The sequence below is a fragment of the Mixophyes fleayi genome, chromosome 4 (genome assembly GCF_038048845.1).
Source record: "Mixophyes fleayi isolate aMixFle1 chromosome 4, aMixFle1.hap1, whole genome shotgun sequence".
In the NCBI taxonomy this organism is placed as follows: Eukaryota; Metazoa; Chordata; class Amphibia; order Anura; family Limnodynastidae; genus Mixophyes; species Mixophyes fleayi.
Genome location: NC_134405.1, coordinates 333782649 through 333806494, shown reverse-complemented (window position 1 = coordinate 333806494; position 23846 = coordinate 333782649). Strand labels below are relative to the sequence as shown.

General features: G+C 42.1%; 1 protein-coding gene across 2 annotated transcripts in view; it reads right to left on the bottom strand.

Annotated features, from left to right (window-relative positions):
* Positions 1-23846, bottom strand: part of LARGE1 (LARGE xylosyl- and glucuronyltransferase 1) — a 325519-nt gene that overhangs the window by 157477 nt on the left and 144196 nt on the right. For both annotated transcript variants that reach the window (XM_075210435.1, XM_075210436.1), the window contains exon 4: positions 9228-9310. In XM_075210435.1, coding sequence (XP_075066536.1) covers positions 9228-9310 — 83 coding nt within the window. The remainder of the gene's footprint in view (positions 1-9227; positions 9311-23846) is intronic.

Here is a 23846-nt window from a genome sequence, read left to right as displayed (position 1 = left end):
CCAGTCCCATCCCCTGCTGTCCCACCCTGATACTTCACGACTCGGCAAGGCCACCATAGGCACTTTGGAATCTTATCATGTTGTGGAAGTGAAGTGGCAGACTGGCATGGCTGGAGCAAGCCTAAATATGTGTGCTTTGCTGCATAGCCCTCCGCACATCAGTCAACTTCTATCTGTAGGTTCTGTTTCTTTAAGGGTAACCCAAGTGGAGAAAAAACAGGTCCCAGGGGGGCTGTACCACTATTCAGGCAGGGAGGTGGGGGGTTGGCCACCGAATATCTGTAAGAATATCTCTAAAGGTAGAAATGCATTTTAAAGGTAAATACATTGTAGAATGAATTGCCCATTTATTCTTCTCAGCATAGTGGCAGCTCTAGAAGGGGTTTTAAGATGCATCAAGACGTCAGTATTGATAAATTATCCAACAACTATTGGGGCTAGTAGATTTTGATAGACAATATGTTCATGAACAACCCACAGGTCCTACAATTACAAACAATCCGTCTTTGAAGTATTAGAACCTGGTCCAATCTCTAAAGAGCATGATGGACACCTAGTCAGCTAATAAACTCGTTGATCCAATAGTGGTGAACAGATGCATAGAACCAACTTTCTATCGTGACCCGTTATCTGTGTCATTCGACTTATCTTCCAAACCAACAGATTAGTGTAATCTGGCTTTCAGTATATAGGGCCATTCATTGATCGGCATGATCCAAAGTGAGGGTTGGAACGTTTAAAGCTGGCCGTCTTCCAAGATGTTGAATCATGACCATATATACATGTGTGTGGCCATTCAGAAAGATCTGGCTGTTTGGTGTTCAAAACAAACAGTCGGATTAGACAGGACACCATTAGTGTGGTTGGGACCATAATTTTCTATACCGGTCAACATCTAATCAATCCTAATCAGAACTTAATCTGGATCGGCGACCGTCATGACCATTTTTACACTGAGATTTGGGGCCAATAATTGTCCATTAAAATCTCAGGTTTTATTTGTGACTTTAGACCACACAATAGCTAATTTGTAGGAGACCAGATGCCAGTTATTGAGATGTACAAGATAGGAATTTATACTATTTATGAAGCAATAGATACTTAAGTTTAAAGATAAATATTGATATGAGGAAGAGAATCTAACCTAGATACACGATGAATAAAATAACAAAATTACAGTGGATGTTACTGTCGGAAGTGTATCCCGAATATGAATTCAGTAAAACATCTACACACATTTTATCCTTTGCAAAGAACCTTCACTGCAGACTTGCATGAACTGATAATGATAAGAATTGCCATTTGATACTATTCACACAAATATACCCTCACAGCTGTCCCAGTCTCCACTCTAAGCGGCTCCTCTTGTTTCAGCTGCACCCTCTTCCCTTTAGAATATAAGCTCTGTAATGAGCAGGGTCCTCCAATGCCTTAGTTTTTATGTCTCCATTCATTTTGTCTGCCTTGTATGCCCTTGTTTTATGTGTCATATTTTCCCTACTGTACGGCGCTGTGGAGCACTGTGGCGCCTCACAAATCTACGATAATAATAATAATAACATTAGTAACTTCATGGATGTACCCATAAGCCATTGCTTCATTGCTCTGGGACCCCATGCATAGTGTGCATTCTTCTGGAACCCCAAAAGAGGGTCCCAGCAAAAAAATAAAATAAAAAAAAAAACCAGATTATGGTACCCCATTTGGCTTCTTTACCCACATATTGGGTACCTCTGATATAAGTATCTGTCCTCTGTACCAGGTCTGTGGACATTAATATAAAACCGTTACCCCTGTCCAAAAACCGCCCACACTGCAGGGCAGATGGCCGTATACATGGGGACCGTACCCGCTGCAGGACTCTAGCGCAGATCATCACTCAGGACATACTGTACGGCTGTTCTACTTAACAATACAGAATGCAGTCAGTGATTACCCAAATCTCGCCTCTTCAAAATATACTCTTTATACTATTTTTCTTTTTTCTATGTCACCCTCTTCTCATGCCGGAAGACATGTTTATTAACATCAGTTACACTACAAAGAGCAGCCATCCAGTGTATAAATGAAAGCAGAATCCCCCCCCCCCTTCACTTCTTTCAATTTAATGGATATGTGTCACCCCTGGCATACTCCAGAGAACAAATCCTTTCATTTGATATTCAAATGATAGCCATTAAAATCTAATTCCATCTCCAGGGAATTAGCGGAGCGGCCCGTTAACAAAAGAAGGGACCTGTGAGCCGTAAGTGATGGGCGCCAGGAGGATACGTGATATTGTTGCAGTACGGAGCTATCAGTTTTGTCAAGTTTCTTAATGCAATTATGTACTTAATCAGCTATTTACATAATTGTGTTACAGGAGCGGTAACAGGAGTCACGGCGTGTATATTTGAAGGAAAACAGACACATGCTAAGCATCTAATGGGTACATTCAGATATCATTACAAGGCGAGGCGCTAAATGGAGTTGCTTGGATGTTGCATTCAACCTGTATTAAAGAACCGCGCACGGCGTTGAACTCCTGCGTCATTGACGAGAAGTACTGAAGGAGACGACAGACAGGTCAGGTGGCCACCTTGACATGTGATTAATATTCAATCTGAGGCATCAAAGCAGAGAACAAGTTTGAAGTGATCCTCACATCAAGGTTTGTTTGGCTTTTAATGAGTCTGAGATTCCGTCAACGGAATCTGCTCGGGAGCCGCGGTGTATTAACATGGTCTTCCTAGTCCATTAAACATCCTTTTTTTTTTCCCAATGCATCAAGAGAAATTTCAATCAAAACAAAAATACAATTTGATTCTGTTAAGTTACCACGTTAAATATTTGTGAAATCGAAAACAAAAATAATCAATTAATACAGATCATCAATTTTTGGTGATCAAAAAAAGCACTAATATGTCTAAATTCCACAACACCAAGAATAGTGGGACTGCTGTATCCAAAAAACCCTTTTATGCTCTGAGATGAGATAAAGTTTGACCACAGTAGACAGGCTAGTTCAAAACTATAGGATTTATCGAGCGATTTGTGCCGTATGATCTCCATAGTCTGAATTCAGTTGACTTTGCAGATGATCGCTGCCGAATAGGAAGGGTGTGTCTCTTCCAAGGTGCAGCTAGGGGGAGCTATAGCTGCTGTAACTATGTGGGAGACTAGTATTAGTACTTGGTTTTATCATCATCATCATTGCCATTTATTTACATAGCGCCAGGAAATTCACATGGGGGGTCTCACGGCGGAATTGAGGCCCTCTTAACCCAGGGGCCTCCATTCCCTTAATCCATCCCTGTATCCGCACACTCACTGAACCGGACGGATGATTTGATTTATCGTCCAGTAACAATCCTATCCAATATTTATGTAATTGGGAAATCCTTTCAAACACGCACTCCTGTGCATAAGGCACACTTTAGTAACTGTGCTCTTTATCTTGCTAACGTAGGGATGAGAAAAACAAGGATCTGTGAATGGACCAGTGCACTGTATAATGCTGATTTAGATGCTGATTTTAACCACATCTCTGTCACGATCTGCCTGCAGCATACTGCTTTGCCTGGCAGCTCCTAACCTGGACTATCAGACTTTGCTATTTTTGTTAATTCTATGTGTTAACAGCAGTACCTCTGTTCACCAGAGGTGCTGCTATTGTGCTTTATTCTTGTGCTTGAGGAGTTAACCTTTATGTTCACTAATTATCTCATGCACCTGGGTGTGTCTCATTCCCCTTATATATACCTGTCACTCCCAGCACACATTGCTGGTTATTGATGTCATATCCTGTTGTTGCACCTTGTGGATTCTTCCTCCTGCCTTGCTCCTCTGGTTATATGCTGCATGGAATCTGTTCATACCTCCTGCTTCCCTGCATTAGCTGTGTACCTGCTGGTTTCTGGTCATTCATATTACTTCCTGCATCAGCTTGCACCTGGTATCTATGACTACTCTTGATTAACTGTTATTTATACTTTTTCTGCAAATAAACAGAGTGTTTTCACCATATTCGTGGCTCCTAGCTGTACTCCTGTATGTAACCGTGACAATCTATTTCTGAAAAGAAACATGTTAACTAAATGATGGGCAACGGTTGGCTCTAGGGCAATATGCGGCCCTACGAACCGCCACCTGTGGCCCTACCAAATATTGTTTTAACTCATCATTGACATTAAAGGTAATGAGTGTCCCTTTTCACGGTGCACAGACCACCCATACGGCCCCTGATGGATATCAAGTTGCTCATTGCTGGGCTAACGCCATCTGTTATGATCTCTGTCACACTCTTCAATCAGCTGTCACTATAGTATATCCAAAATTTGCCTGACCCCTAAAGTTGGAGGTTGCTGAAACAGAGATGTGAGTATTTCACGAACAACCGATGTGACAAGCATAGGATTCTGCTTGTCGAGGGGGGGGTGGGGGTGGGTTTCCTGTAGGAAATAAAATAGTGCAAAACAGCCCAATAAAAAAAAAGGCAATATTAATTATCATAAGATATGCGTCAATTTTTCTGCATTTATTTGTGAATGATTCCCATTCCTCTATCATTTCGGAGCACAATTTGCCTTTGAACTGAAGAAAGCTGCTCCCTAGTCTTCTGAAATGCTGCCGGATCACAATGGGCTCTGGATCGTCCCTGAAATTCCTCCTCACCTCCCTCCGCAGCAAACCTAAGGCTCCTATTGAAGTGTCAGCGGAGTTTTCATCTTAAGACAGCCTGTCCTTTGTGTTCTGCTCAATTCTCGCCAGCAGCTCTTAGACAAAGCAATTGCCTCAGCACTGTGGTGATTAGGTCTTCCGAGCCTTAACATATTTATTACAGATCCGTGTTAAAGGACCGTACGCCAGCAACAAAACTGTCACAGGGATGCGGGAGCGAAGGTCTTAGGAGGACCTGCCGTGTGGTGGCTCTATGGCTAGCGGCAGGTAAACGAGTTTAGAGTGCTGCCCTTAGGATTAATCAGCGACAAATCATTGCTGATTAACGTCAGTGGTAAGTCTGCCCAACCCGCTGGGTAAGTCAAGGCTCTCAGTCTGGGAGGCATATGGCCAGAGCAGGAACATTTAGCATGCGGTTATAAATATGGCCTTGAAAAGGATTCTATTGAGAAAAATAAAACCTGTTTGGAGAAAATATTTGTGTCATAGGGATTTTGCTGCAGTGTAAAACTCAGAGACACCCAATGACTTTACATCTATATAATGCACAAGTGATGCTGATATATATATATTTATAACCACCTGTAAATAATAATCTGTGTAAACAGTGAGCTCTGAACTGTAGATTATTACAAATATTAGAATTATCTTGGAATTCCTTGACCGGTATACAAGGACTTGGCTCTGTGTCCTCACATACGTCTGATCACACAACCACAATGTAACTTCTATTCTCCTTATCATTTATAGTATCATTATATTTATATTGAACAATGACTTAATATTAAACTTGTCAAAAACTATACTACTGGTTTCTAGTGATTCAATGGCTACATTCTAAGCGATGTCGCTGATTGCTAGTGAAGTGATAGGTTTTACTTTTGGTGATGTCACTAGTTCCTAGTGAATGGATAGGCTGCATTCTCAGTGATGTCACTGGTTCCTAGTGAATGGATAGGCTGCATTCTCAGTGATGTCACTGGTTCCTAGTGAATGGATAGGCTGCATTCTCAGTGATGTCACTGGTTCCTAGTGAATGGATAGGCTGCAGGGGCAGATTGGAGTACATTCAGCTGGCCGGCTGACTGAGAGCAGCCACGTCTTGTGACCTCCTCTGCCCAATGCAGGGAGGTCACAGTGTCACAGACATTCAAATTAGGGAAGGAGGAAGAGAGAGTGTAATGTGCTCCAGCGGCTAAGTAAGGGGCGTGGGGAGGTCTGAGGGGGCATGTAAGGAATATGCGGGGAGGCCTGTTTGCAATTTAGGAGGTCTGATGGACATGTGGAGAGGGCTGATTGGCATTTGAAGGGGAATCATGGCATGCAAAATTCATTTGGTTAGGTTTAATGGCATGTGGGATGGCAGGTGGAGCGGTCTAACTGGCATTTCTGGGTATGTGGGCTCATTTGACGACATGTGAGAAGATCCAAAGGGCATGTAAAGAGGTCAGAGGAGCATGTTAAGAGGTCTGAGGGACCTCACCTACTGTGAAGAGCCTATAAGTAGCCCTTTGAACCCTCCTTCGCTGGACACTGCAGCGAGTTAAGAGCTGTGCAGATTTAATGATTATTCTGAAAATTTTGGCAATGTTGGATAATTTATTTTTTCATTTAGCAAGATATTGTAAATTATGTTATATTTTCAACGTATGTGTGTATGGTATGTGTGTGCATATTTATACTGGGTATATGTATATGCACACACATATAAAAGGTAGAGTTGGCCCATTGCAGTACCTACAGATATTATTTGGCTCTTGGTCTCTGACTTGTTGACTACCCCTGCAGTAGAGAGTCTCTTCTAATCATTACCCTCTGGCTGCGTTTCTCGGCTGCCAGTAAGAAGCTTAAATAGAGAGGAGGGTCAGCTCACTATGGTCGTAAATATCATTCAAATTAAACCTCTTCTCAAATAAGAGATTGCAAAGAAAGATTTTACTTTATTTCTACATAAATGATACATTTTTCATCATTGTTCCTGTCTGTTTTACGATCCCAGATAGACAAATAAAATAAATTGACATAAAATGTTACATTCATCCAACACTGTAAAGATCAATTAAACAATTCACAGGCACCAGAGAGAAGAAGACAATGCACAAGGAACACGTATTGTAACCGAATCAACAAAACACATGAGATACATTGTAGCAATACACCTCCCACATGGTACGCACACATTAAAAGGATTACAATAAAAAATACAATTTAAGCCTAACAAAGAAATTGCATCTGAGCAAATTACGTTTTTTTATTAACTTTAATGTTCCTTCGGGTCTGTGTTTCACTTTCCCTCCGCCCTGCTGTCTTTATCTCCCGGCTCTCGCAGACAGAAGACTTGTGCATCCAGGAGGAGAATTCTAGTTGCATGGAAAACATGGAGTCATGGGAGACACAGCAGGGTGGGCAGCCAGTATCACTGATAAGCAGGAATATACCCAGGACCTCCACTTACAGGGCAGTATGTTCTGCATCTCTAGCAGCTGGTAATTCAGCAAGCTACACACCGGGGGTAGAACAATGCGGCCCTGTGCACCTCACTAAGATCAAGTGCAGTCATGTCCTACATGTCCTAGGATGAAGAGGTGACTTTCTAATGAGAGACAGAAAGAGATGGAGATAGGGATGGAGAGAGATGAAGAGAAAATAGAGAGAAAGAGATGGAGAGGGACAGAGAGAGAGAAAGATGGGCGAAGAGAGAAAGATGGATGGAGAGTGGGAGATGGAGAGAGATAGAGAAAGAAAGAAAGAAAGAGAGAAAGACAGATGGAGAGAGAAAGATTGAAAAAGAGAGGGACAGAGAGAGAGAAAGGTGGATGGAGAGAGATAGAGAGAGAGAAAGATATATAAAGAAAGATGGATGGAGAGAGATAAAGCTGGATGAAGAAACAGTTGAACAGAGAGATGGAGAGAGAAAGAGAGAAAGGATGGGAGAGAGAAAGAGATATGGGGAAAGAGAGGGATAGAGAGAGAGAGAGAAAGATTCAGAGAGAGAGATGGGAAGAGAGAAAAGAGATGGGAGAGAATGAGAGATGGAGAGAGAGAAATAGAGATGAAGGGAGACAGAGAGGGATGGAGGGAGAGTGAGGTGGAGAGATAGATAGAAAGAGAGAGATGGAGAGAGAGAGAAAGGAAGATGGAGAGAGAGGGATGGAGAGATGGAGGGAGAAAGAGATGGAGAGAGAAAGAAAGATGGAGAGAGAGAGAAAGAGAGAGGAATGGAGAGGGAGTGGGAGAGAGTGAGAGAGGGATGGAGAGAGAGAGGGACAGAGAGACATGAAGAGAGTGAGAGAGATGCACAGAGGAGAGAGAATGGAAAGAAAGAGAGAGCTGTCAGGCGCCCTGCCCTCTATGTAGAGGCTTATACAGTAAAATTGCAGAGAAAGTAATGCTATGCTATAATTCACAACAACCAATCAGATACTGCATCATCTTATAGAAGATAAGTGTACAGATGAAAGATAATATCTGACATCTGACAGGTTGTTGTCAGGCCGTTTTACTAAACAACCCTTATATAGTCTGATACAATAAATCAGAACAGATTTTGGCACACTATTTCTGGGAGGGCTACCTTAAATGGCAGCCTCCATATCTAGTTTAAGCAGGTAAGTATCCTGATAATGCAATATGTGTTCAACAAAATATGTGTGCAGTGCCCAATAATATTGAGCAGTTCCTTATTGTACATGATGAAGCGCATGGTCGGAAGATAACCTTCATCACAATGTGTGGTCATCTTCCTTACCTGGCCATAGTGCAAGTTGTAGTGTAAGCCATAAGGGGTCAGACACTAAAATAGCTGGTCTCCCAAGTGATCCTGTCGCTTGGCACTCTGGTCAATGGGCAGGTGTGGCCTGTTTGTGCCCTGCTTTAGGCTCCAAACGTTACTTGTCAGTAAGGACAGCAGACCTTCCAGTTTAAATGTGTAAGGGCTGGTTCAGACATAGGTCATCTCCGATTTTTCTCATGGTGTCTTCCATATGGAATAGTACCCAGAAAAAGCTGTTCAGATGAATTTGAACTACAGGTCATTACAAGATGACAATAGTTGGAGAGAAGAAGAATCCCTCAGTAGAACCTCCTGCTCTCGGAGCAGGAGAGTAATCTCAGAGTACAATAGTTGGAGAGAAGAAGAACCCCTCAGTAGAACCTCCTGCTCTCGAAGCAGGAGAGTAATCTCAGAGTACAATAGTTGGAGAGAAGAAGAACCCCTCAGTAGAACATCCTGCTCTCGAAGCAGGAGAGTAATCTCAGAGTACAATAGTTGGAGAGAAGAAGAACCCCTCAGTAGAACCTCCTGCTCTCGGAGCAGGAGAGTAATCTCAGAGTACAATAGTCATTTAGGGAAATGATAAAAGTCCGAATGTAGAAACCCTTTCCTGTGTGGTACATGGGTTGGTTGCTTACGATGATGAGATGTTCAACGGTGGACATCCCTTTAAACCCCTCCATGAGGCAATAAACAGATTGAGCTGCTGTCATACATGGAAAGTTCTCTGTGATAAGTTATCAATATGAGCTGGAAAACTAAGTACAATAAAACATGAGCTAAAAAGCAGGCTTACCTGTGAAACAAAACGGACTTGACCAGAGTGACGACATCTCGGCTGGCGTTGTAACCGGCACAAACGATGGCAACGTGAATTGTCTGCAAAAAATAAATTTGTTGTGAATATGTATGTAGGGAATAAAGCAAGTACTAATAGGACGATAAAGCAAATGAGAGAATGGGATTTTCAATAAATGATTTCCCTTATATACGAGGGAAAGGTAAATTTGTAGATATAGAGTATATGATGTGTCCATCATTTTAATAAATGTAACTGCTAACCCTATGTAAATAACCTAATTTATATGAATATGTTATGGCTAAGCTTCCATAGAATAGAGCATGGAAACGTCCCGGAGGCGAGATCCATGTTAATGAAGTTCAGGTTGCTTAAATATTCAGTAGACCTACGTTGTTTGCTTCAATGCCTTGCACATATTTACTATTATTATTAACATTCAGTGAGGGAAAGTTCCCTTCTGCTCCTAAAGATACGACATCTCAGAGTGCAAAAGTTGGAGAGAAGAACCCCTCAGTAGAACCTCCTGCTCTCGGAGCAGGAGAGTAATCTCAGAGTACAACACTTGGGGAGAAGAAGAACCCCTCAGTAGAACCTCCTGCTCTCGGAGCAGGAGAGTAATCTCAGAGTACAATAGTTGGAGAGAAGAAGAAACCCTCAGTAGAACCTCCTGTTCTCGGAGCAGGAGAGTAATCTCATAGTACAATAGTTGGAGAGAAGAAGAACCCCTCAGTAGAACCTCCTGTTCTCGGAGCAGGAGAGTAATCTCATAGTACAATAGTTGGAGAGAAGAAGAACCCCTCAGTAGAACCTCCTGTTCTCGGAGCAGGAGAGTAATCTCAGAGTACAATAGTTGGAGAGAAGAAGAACCCCTCAGTAGAACCTCCTGTTCTCGGAGCAGGAGAGTAATCTCATAGTACAATAGTTGGAGAGAAGAAGAATCCCTCAGTAGAACCTCCTGCTCTCGGAGCAGGAGAGTAATCTCAGAGTACAATAGTTGGAGAGAAGAAGAAACCCTCAGTAGAACCTCCTGCTCTCGGAGCAGGAGAGTAATCTCAGAGTACAATAGTTGGAGAGAAGAAGAAACCCTCAGTAGAACCTCCTGCTCTCGAAGCAGGAGAGTAATCTCAGAGTACAATAGTTGGAGAGAAGAAGAACCCCTCAGTAGAACCTCCTGCTCTCAGAGCAGGAGAGTAATCTCAGAGTACAATAGTTGGAGAGAAGAAGAAACCCTCAGTAGAACCCCCTGCTCTTGAAGCAGGAGAGTAATCTCAGAGTACAATAGTTGGAGAGAAGAAGAACCCCTCAGTAGAACCTCCTGCTCTCGAAGCAGGAGAGTAATCTCAGAGTACAATAGTTGGAGAGAAGAAGAACCCCTCAGTAGAACATCCTGCTCTCGGAGTAGGAGAGTAATCTCAGAGTACAATAGTTGAAGAGAAGAAGAACCCCTCAGTAGAACCTCCTGCTCTCGGAGCAGGAGAGTAATCTCAGAGTACAATAGTTGGAGAGAAGAAGAAACCCTCAGTAGAACCTCCTGCTCTCGAGCAGGAGAGTAATCTCAGAGTACAACACTTGGGGAGAAGAAGAACCCCTCAGTAGAACCTCCTGCTCTCAGAGCAGGAGAGTAATCTCAGAGTACAATAGTTGGAGAGAAGAAGAATCCCTCAGTAGAACCTCCTGCTCTCGGAGCAGGAGAGTAATCTCAGAGTACAATAGTTGGAGAGAAGAAGAAACCCTCAGTAGAACCTCCTGCTCTCGAAGCAGGAGAGTAATCTCAGAGTACAATAGTTGGAGAGAAGAAGAACCCCTCAGTAGAACCTCCTGCTCTCAGAGCAGGAGAGTAATCTCAGAGTACAATAGTTGGAGAGAAGAAGAACCCCTCAGTAGAACCTCCTGCTCTCGAAGCAGGAGAGTAATCTCAGAGTACAATAGTTGGAGAGAAGAAGAACCCCTCAGTAGAACATCCTGCTCTCGGAGCAGGAGAGTAATCTCAGAGTACAACACTTGGGGAGAAGAACAACCCCTCAGTAGAACCTCCTGCTCTCAGAGCAGGAGAGAAAGCAGTAACAAGGAGGGAAGAACAGTGCTTGAAAAATAATCTAAGAAAAAGAACTATTGTCATAAGGACCCAACCAGCTGAGGGTGATCTACTCTCCTGGGAGTCTCAAAGGATTCCCCAAAATTTGTGAGTCTCTTGAGTGTTACAGGAGAGTAGGTAAATATGTTTTATATCTTCTATCAGAGTTATTGAGATTTGCTCATCCTCTTGCGGTACAATAAGTTGAGGATGCATCCAAGTTCCAAGAGATAGGTTTGACATGGTTTGGGTTGGAGTATGGTCACTGGACTGGCAAAGAGATAAGTTTGTTCACATCTTGTGATAACATAAAACTAGACCTAGTATATATATATATATATATATATATATATATATATATATATATATATATATATATATATATATATATCCCTGCACTAAGCACAATAAAGCAGAGACATGTTTGAGGTTATAGTCCCTATAAAAATAGAAATGCAAAAATAAAAACTTCATTCCATAGCCATTAACTTCCTTTTAGTGTCTTTTTTAATGTACAAAAAAAAACTGCAAACTTGCTTTGTTAGACATTTTCTAAAGAGATCAACCTTCCTTTCCTTTAAAGAAAGATGCCTGCCAACGTTTGCACACTTCCTACTTAATTATGATTTCATTCTCGAAATATAAAGGGAATTATCGATTATTGAAAAATTAATCTTCTTAAGTCTTGTGACCGCAGACTGGGCTCTACGGCAAACATTCTTAGGTCAAGGGTGAGTCTAATTTTAGATAACCTTTACCGTATTACTTTAGATTCGCATTGGCTACCGCAGACAGGCCTTTGTGATGCAGTCGCCAGGAACTATTGATCCTCCGGAAGATGAATGGTGATTATGGCATAAGTGGGTAACTTAATAAGGAATTTAGGAATTAAAAAATATGTAAAAATCTGAATTTTTTTTGTCTATTATCCCTTTGATGTATCATCCTGCGTTCTATTTGTCTAATTACATAACTTTAACCCCCCTTTCTCCTTTTGAAGACGTCTATAGGGGCTTATTTGACAACTTTCTCATTTGTTTGCAAAGGGAAGCCTTTTTTATAAGTATTGCAGAGGTACCTGTACAGCTGTGATACCTGCTCTGCTATAGCAATCTCACCATGTCATATATGTATATCATAACCTACATATATACATACACACAAGTATGGATTTTACCCTAGTGTAGCCTACATTGCAGAATAAATATATGTTTGAATGAATGGAAGAGTTCAGTCCAACTGGTGGACATAAGTTGCATTGCGTTTTTTTGGAGCGGGGGCTCGAGGGGTTTCCAAGCACCAAGAAACACCCTAAACACGCCGGTGTATTTCAGGCATGGCATTGTCTCATCAAACACTGCTATTGTTATTATTACCATTTATTTATATAGTGCCACTAATTCTGCAGCGCTGTACAGAGAACTCACTCACATCGGTCCCTTCCGCATTGGGGCTTACAGTCTAAATTCCCTAAAACACACACAGACTAGGGTCAATTTGTTAGCAGCCAATTAACCTACCAGTATGTTTTTTTGGAGTGTGGGAGGAAACTGGAGCACCTGGAGGAAACCCACGCAAACACCTCACAGATAAGGCCATGGTCAGGAATCGAACTCATGACCCCAGTGCTGTAAGGCAGAAGTGCTAACCACTAAGCCACCATGCTATATACTATTATCCCTTCCACAGATGGTTCGGATTAAAACAGACAATTTGGAATTCAAACAAGTAAAAAGGAGCTAAAGGGAGCCACACAGAAGCAGAGGCAAGCTGTATAGACACTAGACTGGCCATATTTAAGTTGTGTGTATGCAATATACATTTGTACTGCCTGTTTTAGATAAAGGTAGGGAATGAAATCATATTTGTTATATTATTCCTCTGTAAAGAACATTTTTCTTCACTGTTTTTAAACCATGACAGGTTATTATGCAGGATCTGTGTACCCTTCTAAGACCCAGTAGCTATGAACATGGCATCCGACAGTCAGAGAATGAAGGATGGATGCTGGTTGCTAGGGTCAGTCCTGCATAGCAACAGAGCAACTGGGACTTATTCTCCTTATTTTCCAAAAACTTAATACACTCATTAAAATTTTGTTTTTGGCTGGACCCCCCATTGAAGCATACAGTAGTGTCAGCTAATACCTGTCTACATCTGATATGTGTAGAGCTTTAAAGGGACAGCAGAGAAGGTCTCACAGAATCAGAGTGGGTCTGCTGAGTGAAGGTTGACATGAGTAATCCTGTATCTATTTTAACAAGGACTGTACTATTAAATTGCCGGAGGGTGCGAATAATAAAACAGAAATGTTTTACAAACAGAGATCCACTTAATGACAGGGGCCTGCTCGGAATCCAGGGACAAGCACGGGGGCGGCGGAGATTGTGGTTGCAAATGATGGGAGAGAATCACATTTTCGATAGAGACAATTCCATTTCACTAAATGATGGTCTGAAATCCCTCTAGAGGCCCAGCTGCAGCTAATCAGGCATGGAAATACACACAAAAAAAATCACAGAGCGGCTTTTGCCAGGAATTGCCTGAAGGTGCACAATCTCAGCTTGACAAAAAACGTCTGTTTCTGGGAAACTCAGATCTAATCTGGGAGGCGTAATTGGGTTTGGAAAGCAGATATATTCGCCTCAACCCCCCGGTACTCCTCCATGGGTTCCTGGGATGAAAATATTAACAGCTTCGCTCCAACAGCGACTACTGTGATGTCACCGTCACCGGGAGTAGGGTCTAGTTTTGCCTAGGCTACAAAAATGGCCGCTGAAACTCAAGTTTGGACTGTGATGTCTGACCTGGCTTCCATAACCATGTTCACTTTTGGAGGAGAATTTAAGGTCATGTTGCTGGCACCTTACCATGGGGTGTATTTATCAAATAGCGGTAACATGGAAGATTTGCTAACGCTGTTCTTTCTCGCCTCTATTTATCAATACATTTCCGCAGGCGCCAGTGAGAGAACCTGAACACGTGTAAATTTGGCCTGTCAATTCCAGGGCCTTTCTCCCTTGCATACCATGTTAGGTAAAGGTGCTGGAGGAGGGAACAGCCCTGAAATTATTTCCGTGTTTTTCAGCCATGTAGTTACATAATCATGCAGTTGTTCACCTGAGTTGCCCTGAGATACGGAATTGCTCCGCTTTGCTCCCACCTTATGGGGCTTTAAAGAAAAATATAGGTTGAACTTATAGAAAGTATACACATACACGGGCTGTACATGTAGTTGGAGGCTAGCTGTGTACTCTCCTCTGTAATCAGCCATTTCAGGCACAAAAAGGCTCCCGGATTTCGTCCTGTATAGGGTTACTGACAGGTGGCCTCATTCATGTTCAGACATCCGTCCGTTCGCGTGCTGCACATACTTCATACTTGGAATGTCCGGGAGACTCCCGAATTCCAGGTAGGTCTCTCAGACTCTCAGGAGAGCAGGCCATTCTCCCGCAACCTGCCCGTGAGGAGCCTAAATGATGTGATTTGCCTTGAATCACCATGTTAAAAGTCGTCATTTTGTCGCCGGGGGGGGATCTTCCAGAAGGCAACAATAGAAAGTTGTAAGCATACTTGCCAACTTTTCCTTGTTGGCTTCAGGGAGATCCCGGGGGAGGTGAACGTGCAGGGGTGGGGCTTGAGGAATTGCATCATTTTGGCTCCGTCCCTAAACAATTGTCACAATTTTGCCCAAGTACAGCAGGGGGCGATATTTGAGTCATTAAGCCCTGCCCCCCGCCACTTATCTATTGCGGGGACGCGAACCGGGAGGTTGCCCTGCTCTCCCGGGAGGTCTCCCAGAAGTGCGGGAGTCTCCCAGACATTCCGGTAGAGTAGGCAACTATGCGTTAAAGAAAAGCAGCTAATGAATCTCTAGAGACTGAAGTGTCTTTTACATTTCTGTCTCCATTACTGAAGTCATGTTGTCATACCTGTCAGTCTTTGATTAAATCTTGGTCTCCATGAAAATGGCCACCTCCATAGGCATCAATACATGGACATAGGACACAATTTCTGAACTGTGTCATCATGCCACAGATGGCGAAGCCAACCACGTCTTGTACCGGCTCAGCATCAGGGAGAATGCCAGACTCTTCAGGGAGTGAGGGAAATACAGTGAGAGTTGGCGAGTATGGTTGTAAGGTATGGTGTTGCATCTTGCGTGAAATGGACATTACACCAATGAACGAACTTTCATGCAATTCATGTCCGCACGCAAATAACACTTATGACTGTCTACAACTTGAGAGGCTGAATGGGGGTGCGAATGGGCGGACTAACGTAGGCCGTGTACAGAAAGGGCGCCGGCGTAGATTCAGCCGATTCAAGTCCTGAGTTTAGTTTCAGAGTTATATCAATTGCGCCTTCTACAGGTCAGGTGTAAGTGCCGACTGATAGTGATGACTGACACGGCACAGTCGTTGAATTAAAAAGTACACGTATGTGTGCCACAAGCTAGCACAGAACAACTACGATATACTAAATGCATTGTTTGTACAGTATGCTTTGAAAGCATCTTCATTTATGTAATTAATGCAAAAAAAATATATATATAAAAAAAGTTGTTTTTATTTGAAAATAAATATATGAATGATTATACTGTTGGTGGTTGTTATTTAAATTTATTATAAAATACATGTTTTATGTGTTCAGTTTTGACCTTTTATTGTACATACACTTGTGCATATACTGCAGTCTGTTATGAGCGTACTTCCACCTGGGTATTTTGAGATACGCTTGGATTTGAATATGTTCGGAACTACGCACAAGTTTTGCGCTCTTGTTAAACACACACAAGTTGCGTCTGGACATGAGTCAGTCCCAGGATGTCTAGTAAGTATAGGCAATAAAGACAAAGCGTCAAAGAACTGGAACCAGAGAAACGGCAGCCACTTTTAGAAGCTAATCTTCTATATCCCTAAAATATCAATCTCCATCAGCGTAATTGCGGTGGGGTGGAGGCGCCGCACAGCTGTTTGGTGGCCCACTCGAGACAGTTTTGTTAAAACTATTTTAATTGAGGTATAATACAATTATGGTGCCGAGCCGTTATGACTGTAGAATTGCATTCTGGCGGAGGAGGAGACGCATTATGCTTCCCTGGTAATGCACTAAACTGGAAGAAAATGAGAATCACACCATTTATGTAACGATTATGGGAGGAAGTAAAGGGGAACGCTGAAGGTGTCATAAGTGGAATGAGGGGTGAGGCACAGTGTGATGCCTCTCGGTGCTGCAACATGCGAGGTACAGACATTTAACCATCAAGCTGCTGGAGGGATAAATATTCTGCTTCATACCAAGTGACACATACAAATGACACAGCTATTTATATGATCCCCCCCCCCCCCCCCCAATGACGCTGATGCTTAATAGGGTGGCAAATGCAAGCTCATTCTCTCAACGTGTTAAAGGGGGTCTCCACCTTCAAATAGCTTTAATTTATTTGTTTTTGTAAATGCTCTCATGCAACTTTTACTAAATAAATTGCCATTACTTTTTTCCTATGCTGTTAAGCCAAGTCTCGGTATCACCAGACAGAGCGTATGCACATCGATGTGGGGTCTGCTCCGTCTCCACAGCGGTCTCCAAAGCAGCGGGCACAGCAGAGGCGTGCCAGATCCAAAGGCAACAAAAATACGTAGGGACTCCAAAAATATAAATCAGTGTCTTTGGGTAAAGTTGCAGAAGGGCATGAACAAGCCAATAAATCATACTTGTCAACTCTCCCGGAATGTCCAGGAGACTCCCAGGAGAGTGTGGCAATCTCCCGCATCTGGCATCTTCCTAGTGAAGTGGGCAGAATTAGGTCCAAAATGCCGCGATTCACCGGGAATCGCAGCGTTTGGCCCCTACTGTCAAATGACGCATTTGCTTTATTACATCAGGGGGCGGGGCCAAAATGATGCAAATTTTGGAGCCCCGCTCCCATCACGCCCACCTCCCCCGGCAGGCTCCCGGAAGCCAACTTCAGCAAGTTGGCAAGTATGCAATAAATTAACAAATATATAAATAACTTCTAAAAAAAAAAATTTGCCTGGATTTGCTTTTGTATTTTTTTAGTTCTGTATTGAAAATGATCAAATCCTGCACTAGAGGAACTGATAAGGATCGGTCTAGATGGGCGTGTATTTATACCAGAAAGGAACTTCAGTGATTACTTTTTCAAATCCATCTTTCCTTCAAACCAATAGACCTGAATCTGTCTCTGGAGACATTTGCAGGACAGGAAAGCCAGAAAGACATTCCGTAACAAATATCAAAACGAACCTATAAGTAGTTCTTGATGTATCGATATAGCATTGACGTTGGTGCTAACTGCTGAGCCAGGTGACTGTAATGCTTCAATGAAGCCTGCTCCACCTCTATGACAGTTACTGCATTGGATCTGGTTGAAATATTAAACATTTTGCACACCTGCAAAATGATAGATAGTTCCGGGCGTGTTCTACTTTTTCCAAACGGACATTTTGGGAGGTATGGTTTGTATATACATTTAAGTGACTGTAGGCATTAAACAAAGCTGTTTCTACATGTCCTTGTGTACAGTTTGACATTTTTGTCAGTGCTTCTACCCATGGCTGATGAAAGATGCAACCTCACTTAAAAATGCCAACTCGACGTCACTTACTTAGGGGGCCATTTAAAAAAGCGCTTTCTGCTTTTTTTTTTACTTCTGCACAAGTGCGCAAACTGCTGGATCCGAATCTAGTGCATTGTGCGCATGCTAAGAAGTACAAAAGCGTATTATACGCTGTAAACGCAATTTGCATCCAACTCAATACGACCCCTTCTGTGTTTTGGGCACACCCAAAATGCTGCTGCTCTAGTAGACCGCCCTCCGGTTGTGCTGCCGCTCTAGTAGACCGCCCTTCTGTCGTCTATTGACAGTGCTAACCCTGCCTCCCCTTTTCACTAGTTTATTCGGTAGTCATGGATTGTATGAGCTTTCAAACCCCCGGATGTCAATGTTACCGTCCTAGCCCTGAAACAATATGGCTGCTCTCCCAGCTGGCTGTAGCCTTGCCCAATCGCAGCTGAATACTGATAAATTCAGTAATATGCAGCATCTATGTTCTCATCATGTACGCTCTGAAGGACAGGCGTAAGTCTACTATATTTTTCAGGTGCGAGCACCAGGGTATACGAGGATAGATCCAGACATAATTACTTTCCTCTCATAACACATCCTGGCGTGGCGTGAGATACGGATGAAATCATGCTGGCATCATGAAGTTTTGTTTATTCTATGAATCCGTTGTAGAGGAAAACAAAATGCCTCTCTCTGCAAACCTGTCACATTATGCCAGTTCAGCTTTCTGTTCTCATCAGAGAGCCTTGAAAGGGAGTTTTATACAGAATACATCGTTTTATTTCTATACGAACGATGTTCTACAGGATTACTCATTCTGTACCAGGGATAAGGCGGCTCTGCCAGGGAGATGTTTTTAAAAAAAATACCCCAGATCAAAAAAAGTAAACAAATTAAAAACCTAGAATGAATTGAGCAAGTTTAAAATCACAGCACCAGGTCTGTTGAGCGCGTCTCCATTGTCACAGAGATTATCTGTGTGTGATAGGGAGATAAGAATGTAAATGTGGAATATTTATATAAGGAGAGGTCATCTAAGGGCAGAATATGGATTCATTACAATGCCACAGTGTAACATAATGGAGATACTTTTAAATAAGCGTGCATACATTTGGAGACTGTAGCTTGCAGTGTTGAACAAGAATCACCGCTATTAAGCAGGTAGACAGAAATATACCTGGAAGATCAGCAACATAATCCACTTAAACGGTGTGCAGGACATAAATGCATTATTTAAGGCAGCAGGAAAAGATAGTAGTCCCATGTCACATTACTGCGGGAGAATAAAAGTCCCTTGGACTTGTTAGTCTCCACCAAATCGAAGTCCAGAATGCCAACCAAACTCACTCCGGAAGACATGTTCAGTCATATTGAGAAACAGTCAACTCTTTGTGCTAATACTTGGTTTTACTATTAAAATAGATTCTAGGGGCTCGAGTCTGAGTTTGGGAAGACCAGTAAGGAAGGAATTACAATAGTCCATGCGGGAGATGATGAGTGCATGAATTAAAGTTTTTCCAGTGTCTTGTGTGAGATATGTGCGTATTCTGGAAATGTTCTTTAAATGTATTCAGCATGATGTAAATATAGAGTTGATGTGGGGAACAAAGGATAGTTCTGAGTCAAGGATCACACCTAGGCAGCGAGCTTGCGGGGTGAGATTTATGGTCATGTTATTAACAGAAATAGGAAGGTCAGGCAGGAAGCTTCTATTGTTGGGTGGGAATATTATTAATTCGGTTTTTGAAAGACTGAGTTTGAGTTGGCGAGAGGACATCCAAAGTAAAATGGCAGAAAGACAGTTGGTAACGAGAGACAATACAGATGGTGAGAGATCAGGAGAGGATATATAGATTTGTGTATCATGTGCATAGAGACGGGCAGCACGGTGGCTTAGTGGTTAGCACTTCTGCCTCTCAGGACTGAGGTCATGAATTTTATTTCCAACCATGGCCTTTTCCTCTACTTGACCAAATAGTTGCTGCCAACTCCCAGTTGTGCTACTTGTAGAGAGGAAGGACATTCATCAACATTATCATCATCGTTGCCATTCCTTTTGTTTCCTGTTTTTGGTTGCTATCCATATTTGACCATGTTAAATGCTCATAATAATGAATGGGCAGCACGGTGGCTCAGTGGTTAGCACTTCTGCTTCACAGCACTGGGTTCATGAGTTTCATTCTCAACCATGGCCTTATCTGTTTGGAGTTTGTATGTTCTCCCCGTGTTTGCCTGGGTTTCCTCCGGGTGCTCCGGTTTCCTCCCACACTCCAAAAACATACTGGTAGGTTAATTGGCTGCTATCAAATTGACCCTAGTCTGAGTGTTTTAGGGAATTTAGATTGTAAGCTCCAATGGGGCAGGAACTGATGTGAGTGACAAATATTATCTGCACTGCAGAATTAGTGGCACTATATAAATAAAAATGATGATGATTGTTTCCAATAAACCTTCTTCCACCCAGCTTTGGTATGTCATTATCAAACCAGCTCTCCATTGGTTAGCTCCTGGATCCTGATTTGCTAGAGAACACCTAACCCAAGGAGCGCCTGCAGGTACAACTGTAGCTTCCTGCTACGAAACACTAACATGTGACCTCACCAATCTCCATCCGTCTTCCTAACGCTTTGATCCTGGAGCTCACCAACGCTGGTGAATATTACACATGATAATATGTTATCATCAGTTAACTCTGATATTAGACCAGCAACCCCCTTATCAAGGTACAATTGTTATTTTAAGACTATTTTCCTATGGTCTCTTTAAGAACATATCAGGACACTCCATGCAAACAAAGCAAATTGTGGTTTTTAGCTGGTGGCATTTAATCAATTAGAATCGTTGAGTCACTGTATCTCTGCTCTTGTTATATTTTATTGATTTTAGTTGTTTGTTGTACTTTCATTATTCATACTTTAGCCTGTGGACATTGAACCAAACACAGTCAAACCCCTGTTTTACATTTATCAGGGGGGAACAAAATCTGGGAAAGTATAAAAAGAGAGAAAAACATAAAAAAAAAAATACCCCAAAGGAAAAATACACACAGAGATTTGTGATTGACCACAGTGGTTTATATTGTTATAATATACCTGTCTCAGCTTGTATACAAATGGTGGCCTGCCCATGACAAACCCCCCAAAAACATATAAACAGTCAAATAAAATACTGAATTGAGGAAAACTGCTCAGTTATCCCAGATTGAGCAATTGCATCCAGTCCTGAGCGCTTGCCACCAGGAAGTAAAAATGCTGACAAGCATGTTGCAACCAATGTACAGATCGTTGTCTTAGTATGTAGGCTGTACTGTACTGTGACAGTGAACAAGATTATATATAATATATTATTATATATTCCATTTTTCTTCCTTAGTAACCATTGAAAGAGGAACTGTTTTCCTTGGACAATCTCCTCCCCCAGCCAGGGCCATCTTAACAACATTATGGGACCCCGGGCAAAGCAGTGCATCGGGGCCCCTACATTGACCCTCGAAGGTTTTTTTTTGCAGGTTTTTTTCTTTTGCAGGATTATTTATTCTCATTAAGAGCCCTGCCTATGGGGCCCCCTTGCCTGTGGGGCCCCCGGGCGCCTGCCCATCGTGCCCAATGGAAAAGATGGCCCTGCCCCCAGCTTAACTGAAGAAACCTGTTTATATTTGCTGTAAAAATGTAAGCTGCTTAATTATCGTGTCTTAAGGCATTCTGTGTTGGGAATTCGCCTACTTTTGGGGGTGACCTGTGATCTATAGACACACACAGAAAATGTCTCTATTCTTACATATGTGTTGGGTGCGGTTTTTCGATTACGAAAAATCTGACACACACGAGACCTACAAATAAAAAACGATATACATATTAATAGACTTACCTGATAACTGACTCTGCAGATCACCAATGGAGCAGCATGATGACAGCAAGTGATTTCGAATGAAGAGCTGTCTGGCACTACAGTTTAGTGTCATTGCGACTTATATTAATGTTAATTTAAAGCGGCAATGTGTCAAGTTAAGTGTTTAAACACTTAACCTGCGGGGTCCCGACATTGCTACTTTAAGTTAGCATTAATAGGTAAGTCTATTAATATTTACATCGGTTTTTAATACATTCGTTTTTATATTTGTAGGTCTCGTGGGTGTCGTAATTGTGTTAATTACCACCACTTACACATATCCACATGGACAAGCAAGTATTATACATACCTGCCGACTTTCTTCAGCTCCCTTCCGGGAGCCAGCCAGTGGAGGGGGGCGTGAGGGGGGCGGGACGGCCAAAATCGCGTCATTTTAGCCCCGCCCCCTGTGATGCCCCCTGTGACGCCAAACACCGGGAATCTGGGAGTCCGGGGGACTCTTGCAAAGTGCGGGAGTCTCCCGGACATTCCGGGAGAGTTGACAAGTATGGTATTATAAGAGCTATCACATTGGGGCAACATGGAGGGCTGGTATCTTGGAAAGATCACATCATTTGCTCAGCAATGATGAGGGGTTTGAATGGAACTGTCTTTATTTTGTAGAAATGATTGTGGCTATGATATTGCAGTATTGTAAATACATTGTAGTTGGTATGCAGATGTTAGAATTAACTACTGCAACGCTGTACAACTGTGGGACTAGTAAATGAAAGTGTGCTTAAAATATACTGCGCTAAAGAGATATAAGTAGTGACTTTGCACATAGTTTGTTTTGAAATTGTAGTGAATGTTAGTGGGAAAGATAGTATTAAGAGATTGTATCAAAGGTTCATATTAATTGTTAGTAAATTTTATAAAAAGGATGGTTTGTATGGTGACATCCCCTCCCCCTGTGAGACCAAAGGGAGATTAGTGGACAATGTGTAGTGGCTGCAAGATAATGAGATATTTGTGGCAGACTTGCAAATATTGTATTGTAATGTATTATTGGAGGTTTAATAAGAATATTGCTAATAGAACTGAGCCTGTTGGGCCTGTTGCTATAGTTATAAAAGCTACATTGATATGGACTGCATTATTATTATTATTATTTACCATTTATTTATATAGCACCAATAATTCTGCAGCGCAGTACAGAGAACTCACTCACATCAGTCCCTGCCCCATTGGGGCTTACAGTCCAAATTCACTAACATACACACACACACAAACTAGGGTCAATTTAGATAGCAGCCAATTAACTTACCGGTATGTTTTTGGGGTGTGGGAGGAAACCGGAGCACCCGGAGGAAACCAACGCAAACACGGGGAGAACATACAAACTCCACACAGATAAGGCCATGGTCGGGAATTGAACTCATGACCCCAGTCCTGTAAGGCAGAAGTGCTAACCACTGAGCCAGCGTGCTGCCATAACTGTATTGTGTTTATGTTAATAAGAAGCGTACTGTTTTTGTTTTATAGCCACATATCTTGAGTGGTATAAAACAGGCAAACTAGAAAACTGTATATTAAGTACAATTAGGATCACTGTATGTAAGGTGGAGACAATGCAGCCAACATGGTAAAGGTAATGAATTCTGAGAGACATACATACATACATACATACATACATACATACATACATACATACATACATACATGCGCCCACATAATTATGTTATACACAATTAGCAAGAAATTAACAAGTTACTGTACCTACACATAGATTGTCATCTATTACATTTGCAATGTGTAAGATTACAGTAAAGATCCTATTTCACACATATATATCTGCATTTTGACTGTGATATGAATTTATAATAATGTCTTGATTCAGGAGCTATTATATATAGAACTCTGAGAGATATAGTAAACTAGGTTTAAAGTGTCACTGAAGTAGGCGTGTCATAAGAGGGAAAGGGTGTGGTTATGTAACGAGTGTATCAAGGAACAGAACACGAAGATAGCACAATTAAGGCTAAACATGAGAACTTTCACAGACAGGATGTATCGTTTGAGTAGTTTGAATGATCCTGCACAGTTTCTCTGTTCTCTG